The sequence below is a fragment of the Azolla caroliniana genome, unplaced genomic scaffold (assembly GCF_043228905.1).
Source record: "Azolla caroliniana isolate FFs.n. ecotype wild unplaced genomic scaffold, voAzoCaro1.0.p SCAF_15, whole genome shotgun sequence".
Classification (NCBI taxonomy): Eukaryota; Viridiplantae; Streptophyta; class Polypodiopsida; order Salviniales; family Salviniaceae; genus Azolla; species Azolla caroliniana.
Window position 1 is genome coordinate 1,552,471 of NW_028230450.1, and position 16,685 is coordinate 1,569,155.

At 37.8% G+C, this 16,685-nt stretch overlaps 1 protein-coding gene and 1 pseudogene across 1 annotated transcript; one reads left to right on the top strand and one right to left on the bottom strand.

Moving 5' to 3' along the window:
* Positions 1-1,876: 1,876 nt before the first annotated feature.
* On the top strand, positions 1,877-7,462 carry LOC147854285 (squamosa promoter-binding-like protein 7). Its single transcript, XM_087331222.1, has 9 exons — positions 1,877-3,064; positions 3,220-3,359; positions 4,127-4,362; positions 4,625-4,699; positions 4,779-4,886; positions 4,989-5,106; positions 5,529-5,830; positions 5,908-6,423; positions 6,521-7,462. The coding sequence occupies exons 1-9, from the start codon at positions 2,406-2,408 to the stop codon at positions 6,857-6,859; spliced, it is 2,493 nt and encodes an 830-aa protein (XP_087187348.1). The 5' UTR covers positions 1,877-2,405; the 3' UTR covers positions 6,860-7,462.
* A 6,879-nt stretch (positions 7,463-14,341) lies between these two features.
* On the bottom strand, positions 14,342-15,712 carry LOC147854286 (pentatricopeptide repeat-containing protein At2g13600 pseudogene; annotated as a pseudogene).
* Between the last annotated feature and the right edge of the window lie 973 nt (positions 15,713-16,685).

Genomic DNA, 16,685 nt, shown 5'->3' on the forward strand with positions numbered 1-16,685 from the left:
TGTCATTTCTTTATTATACACCTTTCAACTTATCTTGATATTGAGATCCTCCAATTGTCAATGATGATGTTTTTTTATTGTGACACAAGATATGTTGACTTGTGAATCCAACAATATGACATAAAAACTTGTTGATGACCACACCTTGTGGATACCTAAAGAGAAACTATGTTTCTTATTGTGTGCACATAGATACTTTCTAACAAGACTTTTGTTTCATTGAAGGTAAAAATAAGACAACGGGTGCATTGATAACTTTCCTCCATGCGGGTTAAAACATCGTTTAACGTCAAGTTTTTGAAGACAATAAAAACTTGATTGCCATTATTTCAAACTCTCAACGCAATCCAACATAGTAAGCTTAAAAAATCACAAGTTGAAAGACGAGAATTTTGACAAGGAAGGTACCTTCGAAAACTATCACCCTTTGAAATGAAGCCTATAGAAGAGCTTTAACATGCCTCATCAACTATAAATGAACCAATGAATGTTGAATGGAACTCACTTCCATTGTTCACCTTCTTTAAAGTGAGTCAAACAAACATGTTTATATAAGGACAATTTTAGAGCTAGACATTGCACCTACATAACTTGACTATTGAGTGCCTGTCAATTGTCAACCCTGTAGGAAATCCATTCATATGGACACCTTATCAACACGCACGTAATTGATGATTAGTGGAAAGATATCTCAAATTCCATTTGTAGTAGTAATAGTTTACGTGCCTGACCCTATAGGGAATGCATTTGTGCCGACAACTCATCAACACAAGTATAATCTGTGATGAGTTGAAGGATTTTTGAAGCTCTATTTATGGTACTAGAGGAGCCTTAAGCATATATCTGCCCCACAACGTTCGGCATGGGATATGTTATTTGCATTTAAGCATTCGAACGTTTACTTCATGATATTCAAGAAAGTAATCTACTTGGGGATCACTTTACTTATTGAATGGTACACGTTTGGGCTTGAAGAACGGTATCTAAGTTATTGGACTCAGGGGGCCTTGACAATACTTTAATGGAAGTTTGGGTCATCGATACAATATCATACAAAGATTGATGTGTGAGTTTGCCCGCCTTTGTCAACCATTTTGAGCGTGTTTATTCACCTAGATAAAATGGCATTGTTAGAGATTAGGGGTTTTTTTTATTTTTTATTTCTAGATAAGATGCCTTTGCTGACTGTTGGAGGTTGTTTGTTGATCTATAGATAAATGACACAATCAAAGATTAAGGTTTTTTTTTTTCACTGCCCACCCGTCCGGCCTTTGTGATAGCAATCGTGTATTTCACAAGACTTGTTGGTGATTACTCAAAGCAAATGCAAAAACAAAAGCATAAGTACGAATAAGCAATGGTTCGGTTTAGGCTTATCCGGTTTGGTTTGTCCAACCGGTTAAGCCTAAACCGGTTTGCGGGTGTCCAAACCTAAACCGGTTTAGCCAACCCGATTAAGCCTTGACCGGCTAGGTAACCGGTTTGAGCAATCCCAAACCGAGCTCAAGCCTAAACCGACCCGAACCGCCAAACCGCGGTTTGGCGATTTGGTTTAGGCTTGAGTTGAGCCGTTGCCGATTCCTAAGCTTCATAAGGCAAAGGCATAAGGCATAAGGCAAAGGCAAAAGCAAAGGCAAAAGCAAAAGCAAAGGCATAAGGCAAAAGCAAAAGCAAAAGCAGAATACAGAAACCCAAAATCCTGAATGCCAAGAAGCGGAGAAGATTCGTCTTTGGATACCTCATGGTGGGGGCAATGGCTCGTGCTCCCCACATTACATCCACGATCCCTCAGGTATTATATTGATTTCTAGGTCGCTGCATCTCTTTTTTTCTAGTCTGTTTAAGATGTAAAGCATCAGTGCCACATATTTCTCCGGAGATATATAAGCACGTGGGCTATTGAAATCTGCAGAAATAATCATATGCGCCACTGGATTCCTCAGTAGAAACTTATGAGTGTTGTATTCCTGTAGAGGTAAACGTATGGACGATGCAATCATTCAGAGTTAAAGCATATGGAGGCTGCAAATCTGCAGAGTAAAAGCATATGGGCGATGTAAATTTCAGAAAAGGAAGCATGCGAGCGATGGTTCTCTGCAGGAGTTAAGCATATATGATGTGGAATTCTGCTGAATGAATTGGGCGATGCAATTTCTGCAGAAAGAAACATCTAGTTATGGAGATAAGCATATGGCAATAAATTTCTCGAGAAATAAACACGTGTGGACGATGGATTTTTGCAGAAAAAACATATGGGTGACTGGTTTCTGAATAGATAAGAAAATCGGTGATGTACTCTCTGAATAGATAAGCATTCAGGTGTTGGAATTCCGAATTGGATTTCTGGAGAGATAGGCATATGGACAATTTCTGATTAGTCCAAAAGATAGGGTAAGGCTTCACATATGGCTGATTGTAATTATGCCATTGAAGGATGGGAATGGGATATCATCTTGGAATCCCATGATACTGGCCTAATCCCAGTACATGGAGAAAATCTCTTCACACCTCAGCCATCCATCATCACATCAGTGACTATGCCAGAAGAGCCTGTTTCAAGCTTAATCACATCAAACTTACCACGTTCTCAATCTATTAACACAAATAACAACTTTATATCAGCCAAGCTCAAAGATTGGGAGACAAATAGCAGCTCCCCTACCACATTGAATATGGGGAACACATCTGAAAGCAGCTTAGAAAGCAGTGTTTATAATTATAACCATGAACACTCAGAAACCATTCTTGATAACATTCATCATGATGTGTCTATAAAGAAGAAGAAGAAAAGAGATATACGTTTAGAGTGCCCAAACTTTTTGGCTGGAAGAATTCCATGTGCATGTCCTGAATTAGATGCACTGTTTGCAGCAGATCTAGACACTGAAGAAAATGCCAAGAAAAAACTGAAAATAGGCGCTCGCTGTCAGGTGCCGGTTTGTAATGAGGACATAAGCCATCTGAAGAGTTATCATCGGCGTCATAGGGTTTGCCTTAGATGTGCAAACTCACCGAAGGTTATCTTGAAAGATTTGCCTCATCGCTACTGTCAGCAGTGTGGCATGTTAGTATATTATTGATATCATATGCATTTTCACGAATATATTGTATGTTACAATGGGCATGCATTTTCACAGATATATAGTCTGTTTCAATTTCTAAACATGTTCACGAATATACAATATACTACATTGGCTGATGATTATGGTGAATATCCAGATTTCATCCGCTCTCAGATTTCGACGAAGACAAGAGGAGTTGTAGAAGGAAGCTTGAAAGGCATAATAAGAGGAGAAGGAGAAGGCCCGTGGAAGAAAGAGAAGAACAAGACAGTGTGGATAATGTTAATGATCTGAATGGTAGTGTTTTTGTCTTATCAAGAATCATGATCATTGGAATTTAATGGAAAGCTTCTCTTAATCAAAGCTTTCACTCTCTCATTGTCTCTGAACAAAATTCCTAATTCAAAAGAGATTTCCCTCCATGGCACGAGAGCACCTTCAAATAGATTCTTGGGTTGACCAGGTTCCAGATTTTAGGGTTTGTGTTAATCCTTACTGCTACTTTAGCAACTCACCTATGATGATTGTTTAAACCAAGCACCTTGATGCATGACGTCATGTACCTTCACTACGGTTAGCCATATAGTTACATGTATCATGGTTCATCATTTAGCATACTGGGTCACACCTTGTATTTGGCATATTCTCATGTATAGCATTAACCTTGTTGTCTCAGAAGAAGTTGAATGTCGAATGAACATCATCTCAAACCTAGAGGTACTGATAGACATCTGAACAGTGGTACTCATCAATACTTCAACATTGATACAATTTCATCACTAGAATTTTGGAATTATCTTTTCAATACTGGGTCAGTTGTCCTTAATGTCACATAAATTTGGTAGCCATAGCCTCTTCACCTTGAGAAGGAAAGAGTTCCTGTTATAGTTTCTATGTTGCAGTTGTATTCAGTTGAACCATGATTAATTATAATATTTTGTTACTTTCCACATCCAGTTATTTAATACACAAAAGTATGTATTTCTGTAAGGTAATTGTGTTTCACAAGCAAGACATAAAGAAATATGGTTAGGTGACTAGTCTTTTGTTTGCTTCCATGGCAGTCGAGGAATTTGCTCTGGATTCAGCTAACCAAGACACAGAAAATCGATGTACAATTGATGATTCATCTACAAGACATGGGGAAGAACTTATTACCTCCAATGACATCAATTTAGATGAACAGATCCACCACAACATAGATAATGCAGTGACACCTTTAATAGGTGTAAAGCAGCTTCTCCCGAAGGCATTATTTATTTCTACTCATCAAAGTAGAGATGCTGACTATGTATCACATGTAAGGAAGAGTTTTTCTTTTTGTGTGGCAAGTGTAATTTTATTATGTGCTCACACTCAAACCTAACAATGCTAGAGAGAGGCCCTTTAACATCTGGATGGCTTTGTGCATAGAACCTGAGTTAAGAGCCAATGCAAAGTCCGAAATAGGCCTGTTAGCATGTGGATGGCTTTATTATTGGTTCCTAATTAATGTTATGTGTACCCACACAATATTTTTCCCCTTGTTATTGTACAGCTTGAGATAGATTTTGAATTTACAGTGTCCGACTGGGCGCATTTCATTCAAGCTTTATGATTGGAACCCTGCTGATTTTCCCCGAATATTGCGTCAGCAGGTTAGAAATAACATTTTTGAGAGCTCATAAATTTTGTGATTAATTTTAAATAAAAATATTTATAGCTTGTATGTGACAGATTTTCAAGTGGTTAGCAAATATGCCAGTGGAACTTGAGGGCTATATTCGGTCAGGTTGTATTATCCTCACATTCTTCATCACGATGCCAGAAATGATGTGGGATAATGTAAGCACAAATTCAAAAAATTTCATATTGGTCCAAGTTTTTTACAAAATTATCTAAAATATTTTGTCAATTTTTAAGTGGATGTGATGCATGCATTTGCAGGCAATTGATGGGTGGATTTGCCATATGGAGAATTTACTTCATTGGCAACGAACTAGGATTTTGTGTACAAGTCAAATATCATTGCAGATGAAAACGAAAAGAACACATATACAAGATGGTAAGGTTTTACAAGAAAAGCTGATTATTGCATGCTCAAAATTGTTTCTTTTCATTAGGTTCATGGGAGATTGAACATGGAACTCAATTTGTTTAAAGAAAAAGCCCAAACTTGTTCTTATGAACTCCACAACCTAGTTACTTCCAAAAGAAAAAGGCATTACTTTTTCTTATGAAATCCAAATTGAGTGGAACTTGAAAATCTCGGATAAACTAATCAAGCTTGCTGTTTCATGGAATGATCAATTTTACGGTTTTGATGAATGCAAAACGTAGATCTAGAAATCACCCTTTTACCCTAGAATATTATATTTCCCTACATAGCTGGCCCTTTTAAGGTTCAAGCTTTTCCTGTTCTTGGGGTTTCTGTTGCTTGATGAGCTGTTCAATGCATTACTCTAATTACTCAGTTATTGATTGTAGGTAGTGTCATGAATGCAGATCAGAAAGAAAATCTAGCTCCACACTTGGTGGATCTATATCCCCCCTGTTTGGAGGCTGGATGTCATACGTATCTCTACATATGTGGATTTAATTTCTCTCATGCACGGTTTTTCTTGTCCTTCGGAGAGCATTACTTGGAATGCAGAAATTGTGAGCCTGTAACCACTCAAGATGAAGATTTTCCTAGTCTTCCAGTATGGGAGACAATAGAAAACCTCGAAATCTGTAAGATTACAGTGGTTTGCCCAGACGTGGAAAATTTTGGACCAGCGTTTGCTGAGGTTAGGCGTTTTTTTAAAGTTAGATATGTCTTGGTTTCAAGTCTTCTGAGAGAAGTTGATTTTTTGTTTTCCGACAGGTGAATACAGATAACGGTATCAGTAATTTCATCCCAGTATTGGTTGCAGATAAATGTATTTCTGCTGAGATTAATTCTCTTATATCTAATGTATGGTCTGATCAAGAAGGCGATAATGCTAGTCAAGGACAACTTTATAAAGCTGAATTATTGAAGCCACAATGGTGTTTGGATGTGCTTGTTGATTTGGGATGGACCTTGTCCTACAGTAGAAAACATATGTCTTTAAACAAAGCAGAAATTCAGAAGCGTTTTGCAAACCGGCTCCAGAATCTGTTGACATTTTCTTTAGAACATAATCTATGTGTTGTTACTAATCGACTTGTTGAGATAGCTCTTAAGGTTGGTATAATCAGGAGTGATGGGCCTCAATATATTTGGAATATAGAAGAGAACTCAACCTCAGCCAATAATATCCTTATGAATGAGGTGTTTTCTCCCCTAAACCTGAAGGCCGAAGAATCTAGCTTGTTGTCTTTGCCAAAAACCGAAGTTGGCAGCAATTCTTTTATCAAGGTACTCCCTTATTTGAGATGTATCTATAGACCTACTTAGACCTACTTGTTGAATCTTAGTATATCATTATCAGAACTTGAAATTTCTTCATTTTAAGGAGTCGCACAATCTGGAGGACGTGGCTGTCAATTTAACTTTAGCGAGAAAGAGCATAGAATCGTACATATATAAAAATGTGGAGTCTCAGTTGGTGAAAGATTGTATAGTCATGGAGATGGACGAAAGGGTTCCGCTTTTAGATAGTTTTAATTGGCCCCCTCAACCAACAAGGCATCCAATAAATGCTAAAAAAAGAAGACTTTGGCAAATCATTGTTGGTGCAGCAAGCGTTACAGCAGTATGTGCAGGGATGTGCTTTATGCTGGGACACCCACATGAAGTAGTGGACACCTACATCTCCTTCAGACAATGCTTTTGGGGCTCCGAACTCTCATAATAAATGGTGGTGTCTCTATTTCAAAGGGTTATTGCTGGGCCAGTTCTACTCAGGACTCAAAATATTTTATGACTGCTCAAAGATGGTACATGAGATGTCATCTTGGAATATAACAAATCCATAACACCATCTTACAAGTGGAACTTTGAGCATAGATGAAGTAATTTCAATGTGAAGTTTGTTTGGCTGAACTGATCGATCATCTACAACTTTGTACAACTGATGCACACCCCATAACTTCACGACACTGTTTGTCTTATACATTGTATAAATGCTCTACTCTAGAAGCTTCAGCAGGGCGTTCTTCTAATGGTGGAAGACTCACATCTACAGTCAGATTCATTGACTTGAATCATAACCATTGTTTAAAATTTTGGTGTCATGCTAAAAATCACTCTAGATGAATACATTACTTATACCCCTTAAAAAGCCACAAAATTATTACGATTTTATCAGTTTTGTATTTATGCATGAAAAATGGGGATTTTCATGCATCATATCTATATGAACCTTGTAAATCATTTGTTGTAAAAATAGTGTGATAACACCTACGGCCATTTGTAACATTAGTTTTTATTATGCTTGAATAATCACAGCCTTCTAGATGATATTGTGTTAAGTTGATCCTGATTAAAACATATTTATGCGTAAATAATCTGGTTTTGTATTACAGCCGTGCATCATCTTGTAGTGCAAATTTTGGAGCACTTCCTAAAGTATTGAATTAATGAATTTAATGCTAGTAGCGATAAATTTGAATTTCAAAATCCTTAGTAGAGCTAGTGGTTGATCAGTCAGTGATGTTTGGAATTGATTTGTGGATGTGAATGAAGCCTTAAATTCACTTTCTGCTTGTTTCTTTTATCCCCTGAACATAAAGTAGATCAATGTCTCTTTTTCGGATATTTATTCCTTTCATCTTGTTGCTCTCTCCTCTCTACATGCAAACAAAACATGGATTGTAGAGATAATTTGGAATGTCAAACATAAAAGCCTTCTATGGCCCAACAAAGGACATCCTAGAAGACTTTGGATTAAGTCTTTTCTGAGTCAAATAGTTATCCTTTGCCCTTTAATGAAAATCAAGTAGCAACATTGCAAAGAAAACATGCCACAAGTGAATGAAGCAAGGAGAGGAACTAGGTTGACTTCAAATATGCCAATGCTAATCTTAAATAGTCTATTGTTGCCATGCCCATCTCAAGATAGATGTTGGTACTTTGTGCACGATAGTGTATTGCAATGCCTTTCTTAAGATGGATATTGGGTATTAAGAGCACAACTTTATAACAAACACATCTATGCTTTGGTAGTAGAGTCCCTAATGTGTAGGGATTTAGGTAAGAATTTGTTGTCCTTCCTTGCTGAAGTATACCAAGAATTAGTGTAGGCTCCATGGACCATGAATGTGGTGCATAAGGATGTAGACAACATTGTTTGCAGATATGAATTTGGTGAGGTTTGTAGATTTTAAGAACACCTTTGACACTACCAGTGTACAAGTAAAGGTCCTTCAATATTCATCAATTATCTAGTTGTGGTTAGAATGATTGGAGTAAAATAAAGATGCCTCTTTCATAATGAGGTACTTAATTACATAAAGAGATTGGGTGGTTTGAGAGGATACTTCGCAAAGATAGCCATAGAAATATTGTTGCATGTTGATGACATTGTGTTGATTTCTTACTCTTGGCAAGGCTACAAATACATCTAGATGCTTTAATGTTAATACATAAGGATAGGTAAACCTTGTTCATAGAGGAAAAGGTAGCATACATGCAATCCAAATGCTTAGAAGTAATATTCAAAAGGCTTTGGTTCTCTTGATGCAAGGTTATGTGTGCTCAACTTTCTCATGGATGTGCAATTCTTGGTGCCCTTGAAAGACAATGTGCACATATACACTTTCACAAACTTCAACCAGAATTGGTTGGTTGATGCACTTGTAAAACCAATTCTCCTCTCTATGATGAAACTTGGAGATCATGCCTTTTGTAGGGCACAAGAGTGTAGGGGTTTGGAGACATTTAGACTCAATGATAAAAATCAAAAGCATGAATAGACTACAATACAATTGGGTAAAAATATTGGGTTGCAACCTCAAGAAATCGAGACACCATTCTCGTTAGTGACTTGTATCCAAACATATTTGGGAACTTCCAAACCCTAGGTTCAGCTCATGTGGCAAACAAGTTGACACTTATGTTGGCAAACCATGAATAATCGTTTTTGGCTTGCTAAAATGCAAGAATGATTCCACTCACATGGCATAAAAATGGATGCCCTATACCCATTCCATTATGGATTGGATTGTGTGTATTTGGTGTCCGTGATCAAAGTGGACGAGAATAAAACTTGTATGATTAAATTGGATCATAATTTGGTCTCCTCGAAGGACACCATTTTAAGATGTTAATATATATTTCTTTTGTTTTTCTCTCACTACTAGATCATATTTGGTCTCACATGGACATTAAAACAATGGTCTCCTTATATTTGTTGCACTAGTGTGTGAGAATCAAGTGCAAATATGCTTAGAACATAGAAGAAGACTCAACCTATTCAAAGAATATGGTTATGAATGAGGTGTTTTCTACCCTAAACTCTTTTATCAAGGTATTCCCCTATTCAAGATGTTTTTGATGTTCCTAGACATGTACATGTTAAATCTTAGTACATCATTATGAGAACTTGATGTTTCTTCATTTTAAATTGTCACACAATCTACAAGAATATGTAGCCTTCGCATTAAACTTCAGGGCATTCAAGTTTAGACATATTAAAGTGTCAAATCTCAAATGGCAAAAGATTGTACTATCACAGAGATGCATGAAAATATTCCCTAATTAAATAGTTTTTCTTTGTACCTAAATAGTAATAAGAGAAGACTTTGGCAAATCAATGTCAGCACAAGCACTGCTATAAGGATACATTATAGGGATTTGTGTTATGTTGCAATATTCACAGTAACTTGTGGAGATCTACATGATCTTGAGACGATGTTTCTGGACTTGCAAATTCTTACATGTAAATGATGGCTTACCCTTATCAAAATAGGGTAGATGTGCATGATTTCTACTCAAGGTTCAAACCTTTCTACAACTTTATTGTGATTATTTTTAAGTGAAATGATTCTTGAGTGGAATTATTTATAAATGGCTTTCAGCATTAGCCAAGGTTGGCTTGGTTGTTAAATTTGTTGATGACAGGTGTACAATTCATGATTTGTCCAATGGGGATGTTATTATTGCTTTTGGCATTTATGTCGTGGGTTGTATAAGCTCGTAGATTATGAAAGATCTATAAATGATTCAACCTATGCAATACAAGATTCTCAGGCTATTTTAGATGCAAAGATTTGGCATCCACGCTTTGGTCATCTGAATTTTGCAAGTTTGCTTCGCTTGCAGAAATCTGAAATGGTGTCCTCCTTGCCCAAACTTGAGGCACCTCAGAAACATGTTTGTGAAGGTTGTATTTTGGGCAAAATGCAACGTTCATCCTTTCCAAAATATGGTTCAGTTAGAGCTTCGCAGAAATTGTAGCTCGTTCATAGCGATGTTTGTGGTCCTATGCAGACACATTCTCTTGCGAACTATCTTTATTTCGTGACTTTCATTGATAACTTTTCTAAGCATGCATGGGTATATCCATTGAAGGCGAAGTCCGAAGTGTTTTTGTGCTTCAAACAATTTCTAGCTTTGGTTGAGAATTTGTCAACATGTAAAATGGGCACCCTCCGTTTTGATCGGGGGGGGGGGGGGGGGGGGGGAGTATATGTCTTCTAAGTTTAATTCATTTCTGGCTGAACGTGGGATAAAACATCAGTGTACAGTGCCGTATACACCTCAACAAAATGGAGTTGCTGAAAGAAAGAACAGGTCACTCATGGAAATGGTGAGGTGTATGGTCAAAAGTCAGGCCTTACCACATAGTCTCTGGCTTCAGGCTGTCATGTGTGCAACATATGTACTCAACAGGTGTCCCACTAAAGCATTGCACTCTATCACTCCATCTGAAGCTTGGCATGGCCAAAAGCCATATGTTGCTCATCTGCGTGTTTTTGGTTGTTTGGCATATGCATTAGTGCCTAAACAACAATGCAAAAAATTGGATGATAAAGCAGTGAAATGTATTTTTGTAGGATACAGTTCTGAAAGTAAAGGCTATCGTATGTATCATCCACAATCTAAACGCATTTTGGTTAGCTGTGATGTTGTTTTTGTGAAGGATGCAATTCAGCCACTTCTTTCATGTACGAAGGAGACATCAGTTAGCTCCAGAGATGTGTATGACACTTTGTTGCCTCTGTTTACAAGTGGACAGTTAAGTGTTGGCCCACTTGAGGCACCTTCTCAACCTTTGGAAGCTACTCATAATGATGCAAATCATTCCATTTTTGATGCAGATCATTCCATTTCTGATGCAGACTTACATGATGCACTTATTAATGAGAGGGATGATATAGAGGAGGCAAAGATTGTGCCTAAATGGCTGTTGCAGACTTTGCAAGACAGTAAATTGGATTTTCCTTTGTCATATGGTACTCGTTCAGGTTATCATAGTGCTTCTTTTGCATCAAATTATTATGCTATAACGGCCTCTAGTCTTTGTGATGAGAATGAGCCTGTTTCTTTTGATGAAGCACAAAATTTAGAAAATTGGATGGTTGCTATGCAATCAGAATATGATATTATTATGAAGACTAGTACATGGTCTTTATGTGACTTGCCTCCTGGCAAGAAGGCTATTGGCACTGAGTGGGTATATAAGCTAAAGAGTAAACCTGATAGAACAATTGACAAGTATAAGGCTAGGCTTGTTGCGAAAGGTTATGCCCAAGAAAAAGGCATTGATTTTGATGAGACCTTTGCTCCCACCTGTTGTATGACTATTGTTCGTAGCATCTATGCAATTGCAGCTCATCGTGGTTGGAATGTACATCTGTTGGACATTAAAACAACATTTCTAAATGGTGATCTTCATGAGGAAGTGTATGTATCTCAACCTAGAAAGGGCATGAACACAAAGTGTGCAGGTTGAGAAAGGCATTATATGGCTTGAAGTAAGCACCACATTCTTGGCTTGAAGCAAGCACCACAAGATAGATAAGTTAGAGAAATGAAATACTCAAGAAGAAGATTTATATTCACAAGTAGAATGAGAAATACAAAATGTAGCAGTACAAGGAGTCACAACCGACTTAGTATGAAGTATGAGGAGGCTGCTTTATATAGAGTCACCCTCTCTCTTCATTAATTTTACAACAACCATTCTCTCTCTCTTGGGGAATGTGAAGACTCATAGTCATGGGGAATATGTAACTCATTAGTTATGTGTCATAGAATATGATTCTATGACACATAGTTAATGTGTAGAGAGTAGTGGTGTGACTCTTGACCTTTGAGTAATCATAGATTCTCAAAAGGTGTGTTCACACATTGTGCTATGTTGAGCTTGATTCTCAACATTTACGTTTGAGTTTTCATGATGTTGGAGATGCATTTGATGTTGTTCTCTATCAACAGGCAGTTGGATGCTTTATTTACTTATGCATAACCCGACCTAACATTCAGTTTGTTGTCTCTCAGATGAGCAGGTTTATGCATTGCCCAGGAGTTAAGCATTGGCAGGCAGTTAAGCGCATCTTTCGTTACTTGAGTGGTACCTGGTCACTTGGGTTGTTTTATCCCAAGGGGGGATCACTACCGCTAGACCTGCGTGCTTTTTTTGACTCTGATTGGGCTGGTTGTTATGTCACTCGTGTGTCCACAAGTGGTTTTTGCTTCATGCTTGGTAGCTCATGCATATCTTGGTTGACCAAGAAGCAGCCTACTATGGCCACTTCTAGTTGTGAGGCTGAGTATAGGGTAACTTTCACAGCTACAGTTGAGTGTGCGTGGCTCAAATGCCTTTTAGCTGATTTGGGTGTTGGTCAGTCTTCTGCCACCACCATCTTCACTGACAATCAAAGTGCAATGGCAATTGCGAGGAACCTTGTGTTCCATGCTCACACTAAGCACATTGAGGTGCATTATCACTATGTCAGGGAAAGGTTCTCCGTTGGAGAGATCAGTTTGGCTTATGTGCCCACGCAGGAGAACATTGCAGACCTCTTCACAAAGGCTCTGCCTAAGGAGAAGTTTGAAGCTTTCCGCAAAGCTTTAGGCCTAATCCCATTTGTGGATTCATCTCAATCCACATAGCTTGGCATTTGTTTAACCATGAGTGTCAGCTCCTTGTTCAACGCATCACTCCCAAGGGGGCTTTGTTGACATATTTTGGTAGTGATGTGTGTGAACACATTTAGGACATTAATGTGTGAACACACTTAGGACTACAAGGGTATTTTTTCCCTCTTTAGGAGTTTTTTCCCCCTGTCCATAAAAACTCTCATAATCCTAAAGTGATGAAGCTTTTTGGGATTCAATGCAAGAACCCAACATCACCAAGCAAAAATATAAAGATAAACCCAAGCTAAACTTCCCTTTTCTAAGAGGTTGATTCTCAAACTACGAATCATGAAAACTTATTACATCTGAATATGTTCATTTATTAATCTCTGAGTCTTGACAAGCTTTGTGATTTCTATTTGAGTACACGTACTAACCTAAATTATGTACATTTGGTAAAGAGAGAGAAACATAAATGTGGCAACTCATGTTATTACCAAACATGATTGTTACCTGGAGTATGAACCAAAGGAGGTAAAATATTCACAATGTTCCAACTAACTACTCTTTAAGAGTATGGCATTGTGAGTTCTTCAAACAAACCCAAAAAAGAGAGATAATGAGACTGCTAGGGCATTTTATTATTAACGGTAACTGGGAGACCATATCAATAATTCCTTGTTGTTTCACTGTCTTGTATAAATCCAATGTTCACATGAAAACATCCGGAAGTTCAAATATGATCACCCCTCATGGCTATGCACCATGCCATAGTCAAATGAAATTCCTTGAATCTCTATCAAATACGACGTGGTTCTCTTTTTATATTCATCAATGTCAGAAAACAATATGGTGCATTTTCTTCACCAGAGGTATTGATGGCATTTAGGAGAGTCGAAAAGTCATGTGTTTTACTAGGATTGGTAAAAGGGCATGATATGTTTAACTTCTTGCCTTCTCGATCATTCACCTCTTTGCATCTTCAGATAGCTTTTGACGGTGGACTGCATATCCTTCTTGCGATACCTTTGTGAGAGCATTATGTCTCTAATCCAATGAATGAACCTTCCAAACTGCATGTCACCAGCAACATCTTGGCCATTAACATGCCCCATGTTTAATTCTAATGGCTTTAGGAGAGTTGACAAGTCATGTTCTTTACAAGGATTGATAAAAAGGACGTGTTATGGTTAACTTCTTGCCTTCTCGATCATACACCTCTTTAATGGTGAACTGCATTTCTTTCTTATGATATTTTCATGTGAGCATTGTGTCTCCTAACTTCATTTCACCAGCAACATCTTGGCCATTAACATGCTCCATGTTTAATTCTCATTGCTTCAATCTTATCTGCATCCAATTGCATTGCGGCATCTGCATACATATTACGCATACAAACATATGGGATAGGATTCTTTTCATCCAATTGTATTGCATGTTCGAAAGCCATTCTTCCAAGCTTTAAATCCCCCAATTTTTGACAAGCACCTAACAAAGCAGTCCATACTGGAAAATAATCTGATGTTGGCATCTTCTCGATCACAGCTAATGCCTTATCAAAGTGTCCAGCACGACCAAAAAGATCAACCATGCAAGCATGATGCTCTAACGTCGGTAAAATACCATAACACGTGCTCATAGTCTCAAAGTACATTTCACCCTTTTCTATTAGGCCTGCGTGACGACATGCATTAAGCACCACGGTGAAAGTCACTAGATTTGGTTGTATTTGTTGACTTATCATTTTGTTGAACATTTCAACCACAATATCATGCTTTCCATGTTGGGCATATCCTGCCAGAAGCACCGTCCAAGTGACGACATCCTGAATTGGAAGCTCATCAAATACTCCTTGCGCTTTACCAAGTGCACCACATTTTGAATACATTTCCAACAATGCAGTACCAACCAAGATATTTTCCTTAAGCAATCTTTCTCTAGAAATATCACCATGTAACTCTTGACCTTTCTCTATGGCTCCTATGTTACCGCATGCTTTCAAGATGCATACAAATGTGGATGCATCGGGACAGAAACCTGAGCATCGCATTTGTTCAAAGCAATTCAGAGCTAACTCACTATCCCCATGTTGGACATAACCCATTATTAATGTAGTCCAGGAGACTAGATTTTGTATAGGCAGTTCATCAAATATGTCATGAGCTTTTGAAAGCGCACCACATTTGGCATACATATCTACTAAAGCACCCCCGACCATAACATCTTTTTTGAGCAAACCTTCTCTAATGATCTCAGAATGTATCTCTTGACCCTTACAAGTTGCTCGAATGATTCCACAAGCTTTCAATATACAAACAAATGTTCTCCCATCGGGAGAGAAACCTTCATTTCTCATTCTATTGAAACAATTCAACGCATCTTCAGCATGACCATATTGAACGTACCCTGCTATAAGAGCAGTCCACGACACAACATTTCGGGTGGTAAGTTGATCTAATACTTCTTGGGCTTTGACAAGAGCACCGCATCTCGCATAAAAGCTAATTAAAGTGGTTCCTACATAAATGTCTTTTTCAAGTATTCCTCTTCTTAGAATATGAGCATGGATTTGAATTCCTTCATTGAGGTCTTTTCTCTTGGCACAAATCTTTAACAAGGAGACAAGTGTAGAGTCCTTGCTCAATCTTGTGGCAGTAGAAGAAGAAGCACAAGAAGCCATTCCAAAAGGGCGTATTGACATGAAAAAAACGTGAGTGTTTTGTAGATATGTTTGAAAGAGAGATGTCAGAAATATAGATGGAAGAATACCTTCAGGGAAGCACGTGGGAGGGAGATTGGTATCACAAAGAACGTCTGCAGAAGAGCAAGTGACGGATGAAAACAAGCATTCTTCCTTTCTCTCATCGCTACTCTTTTTGTTGAAATTGTTTCCTAACCAAATGTTCTGACTCTTGAGACCAACATTTCGGGAGATTTAGCTTTAATTTGGAAATGGGAACTAGTAGCGACTGCAATTTCGGATTACCGCGTACTACTCGAAAAATTGCCGGAATTTTTCTTCTTTGTCGAAGGACCAGAATGGTGTAGGCTTGTAGCATTCACAAGAGAAGGGTACACAGAGAATGAGCCTAAGACTCATGATTCTAGGCCATTTCCCATTAAATCACCCTCCACCGTCAATGAACTGTTTTGACTTGAGAGTTTAACACGTCTTCATATTACACATAACGTCAAGAGTGGATTCACTTCTGAGTCAAATTTCGTGATGAGATGAAAGCCCTTATGAATGCTCTTCTTGTTAACATGGCCCAATTGAAAATGGCATATTCATTACATGAAGAGATGGTTCACTACTACATCCAACATCGTCATGTGATGAAAGCCCTCTCTGATGATCTTTGTGTTAACTTGGCACAATGCTTTTGGGATTGGATTCACCTTAAGTTGGCTTGATGAAGCAACTCAGACGTCATATGCATTGACAACAATTTAATTAGAAAATGGAGTGTTCAATCTATGAAGAGAGATGGTGGTGGGTTTAATAAAAATAAGATAAAAGATTGTTTATCTGCCATTGTTACATGAGTAGATGACTGTTTATATCTAGGAATAAAATAACCAAATTTGAAGCAATTTTAAATTATGCTTGCCACAAAAATAGTGATAAACTCTACTTAATGCCAAAAAATACT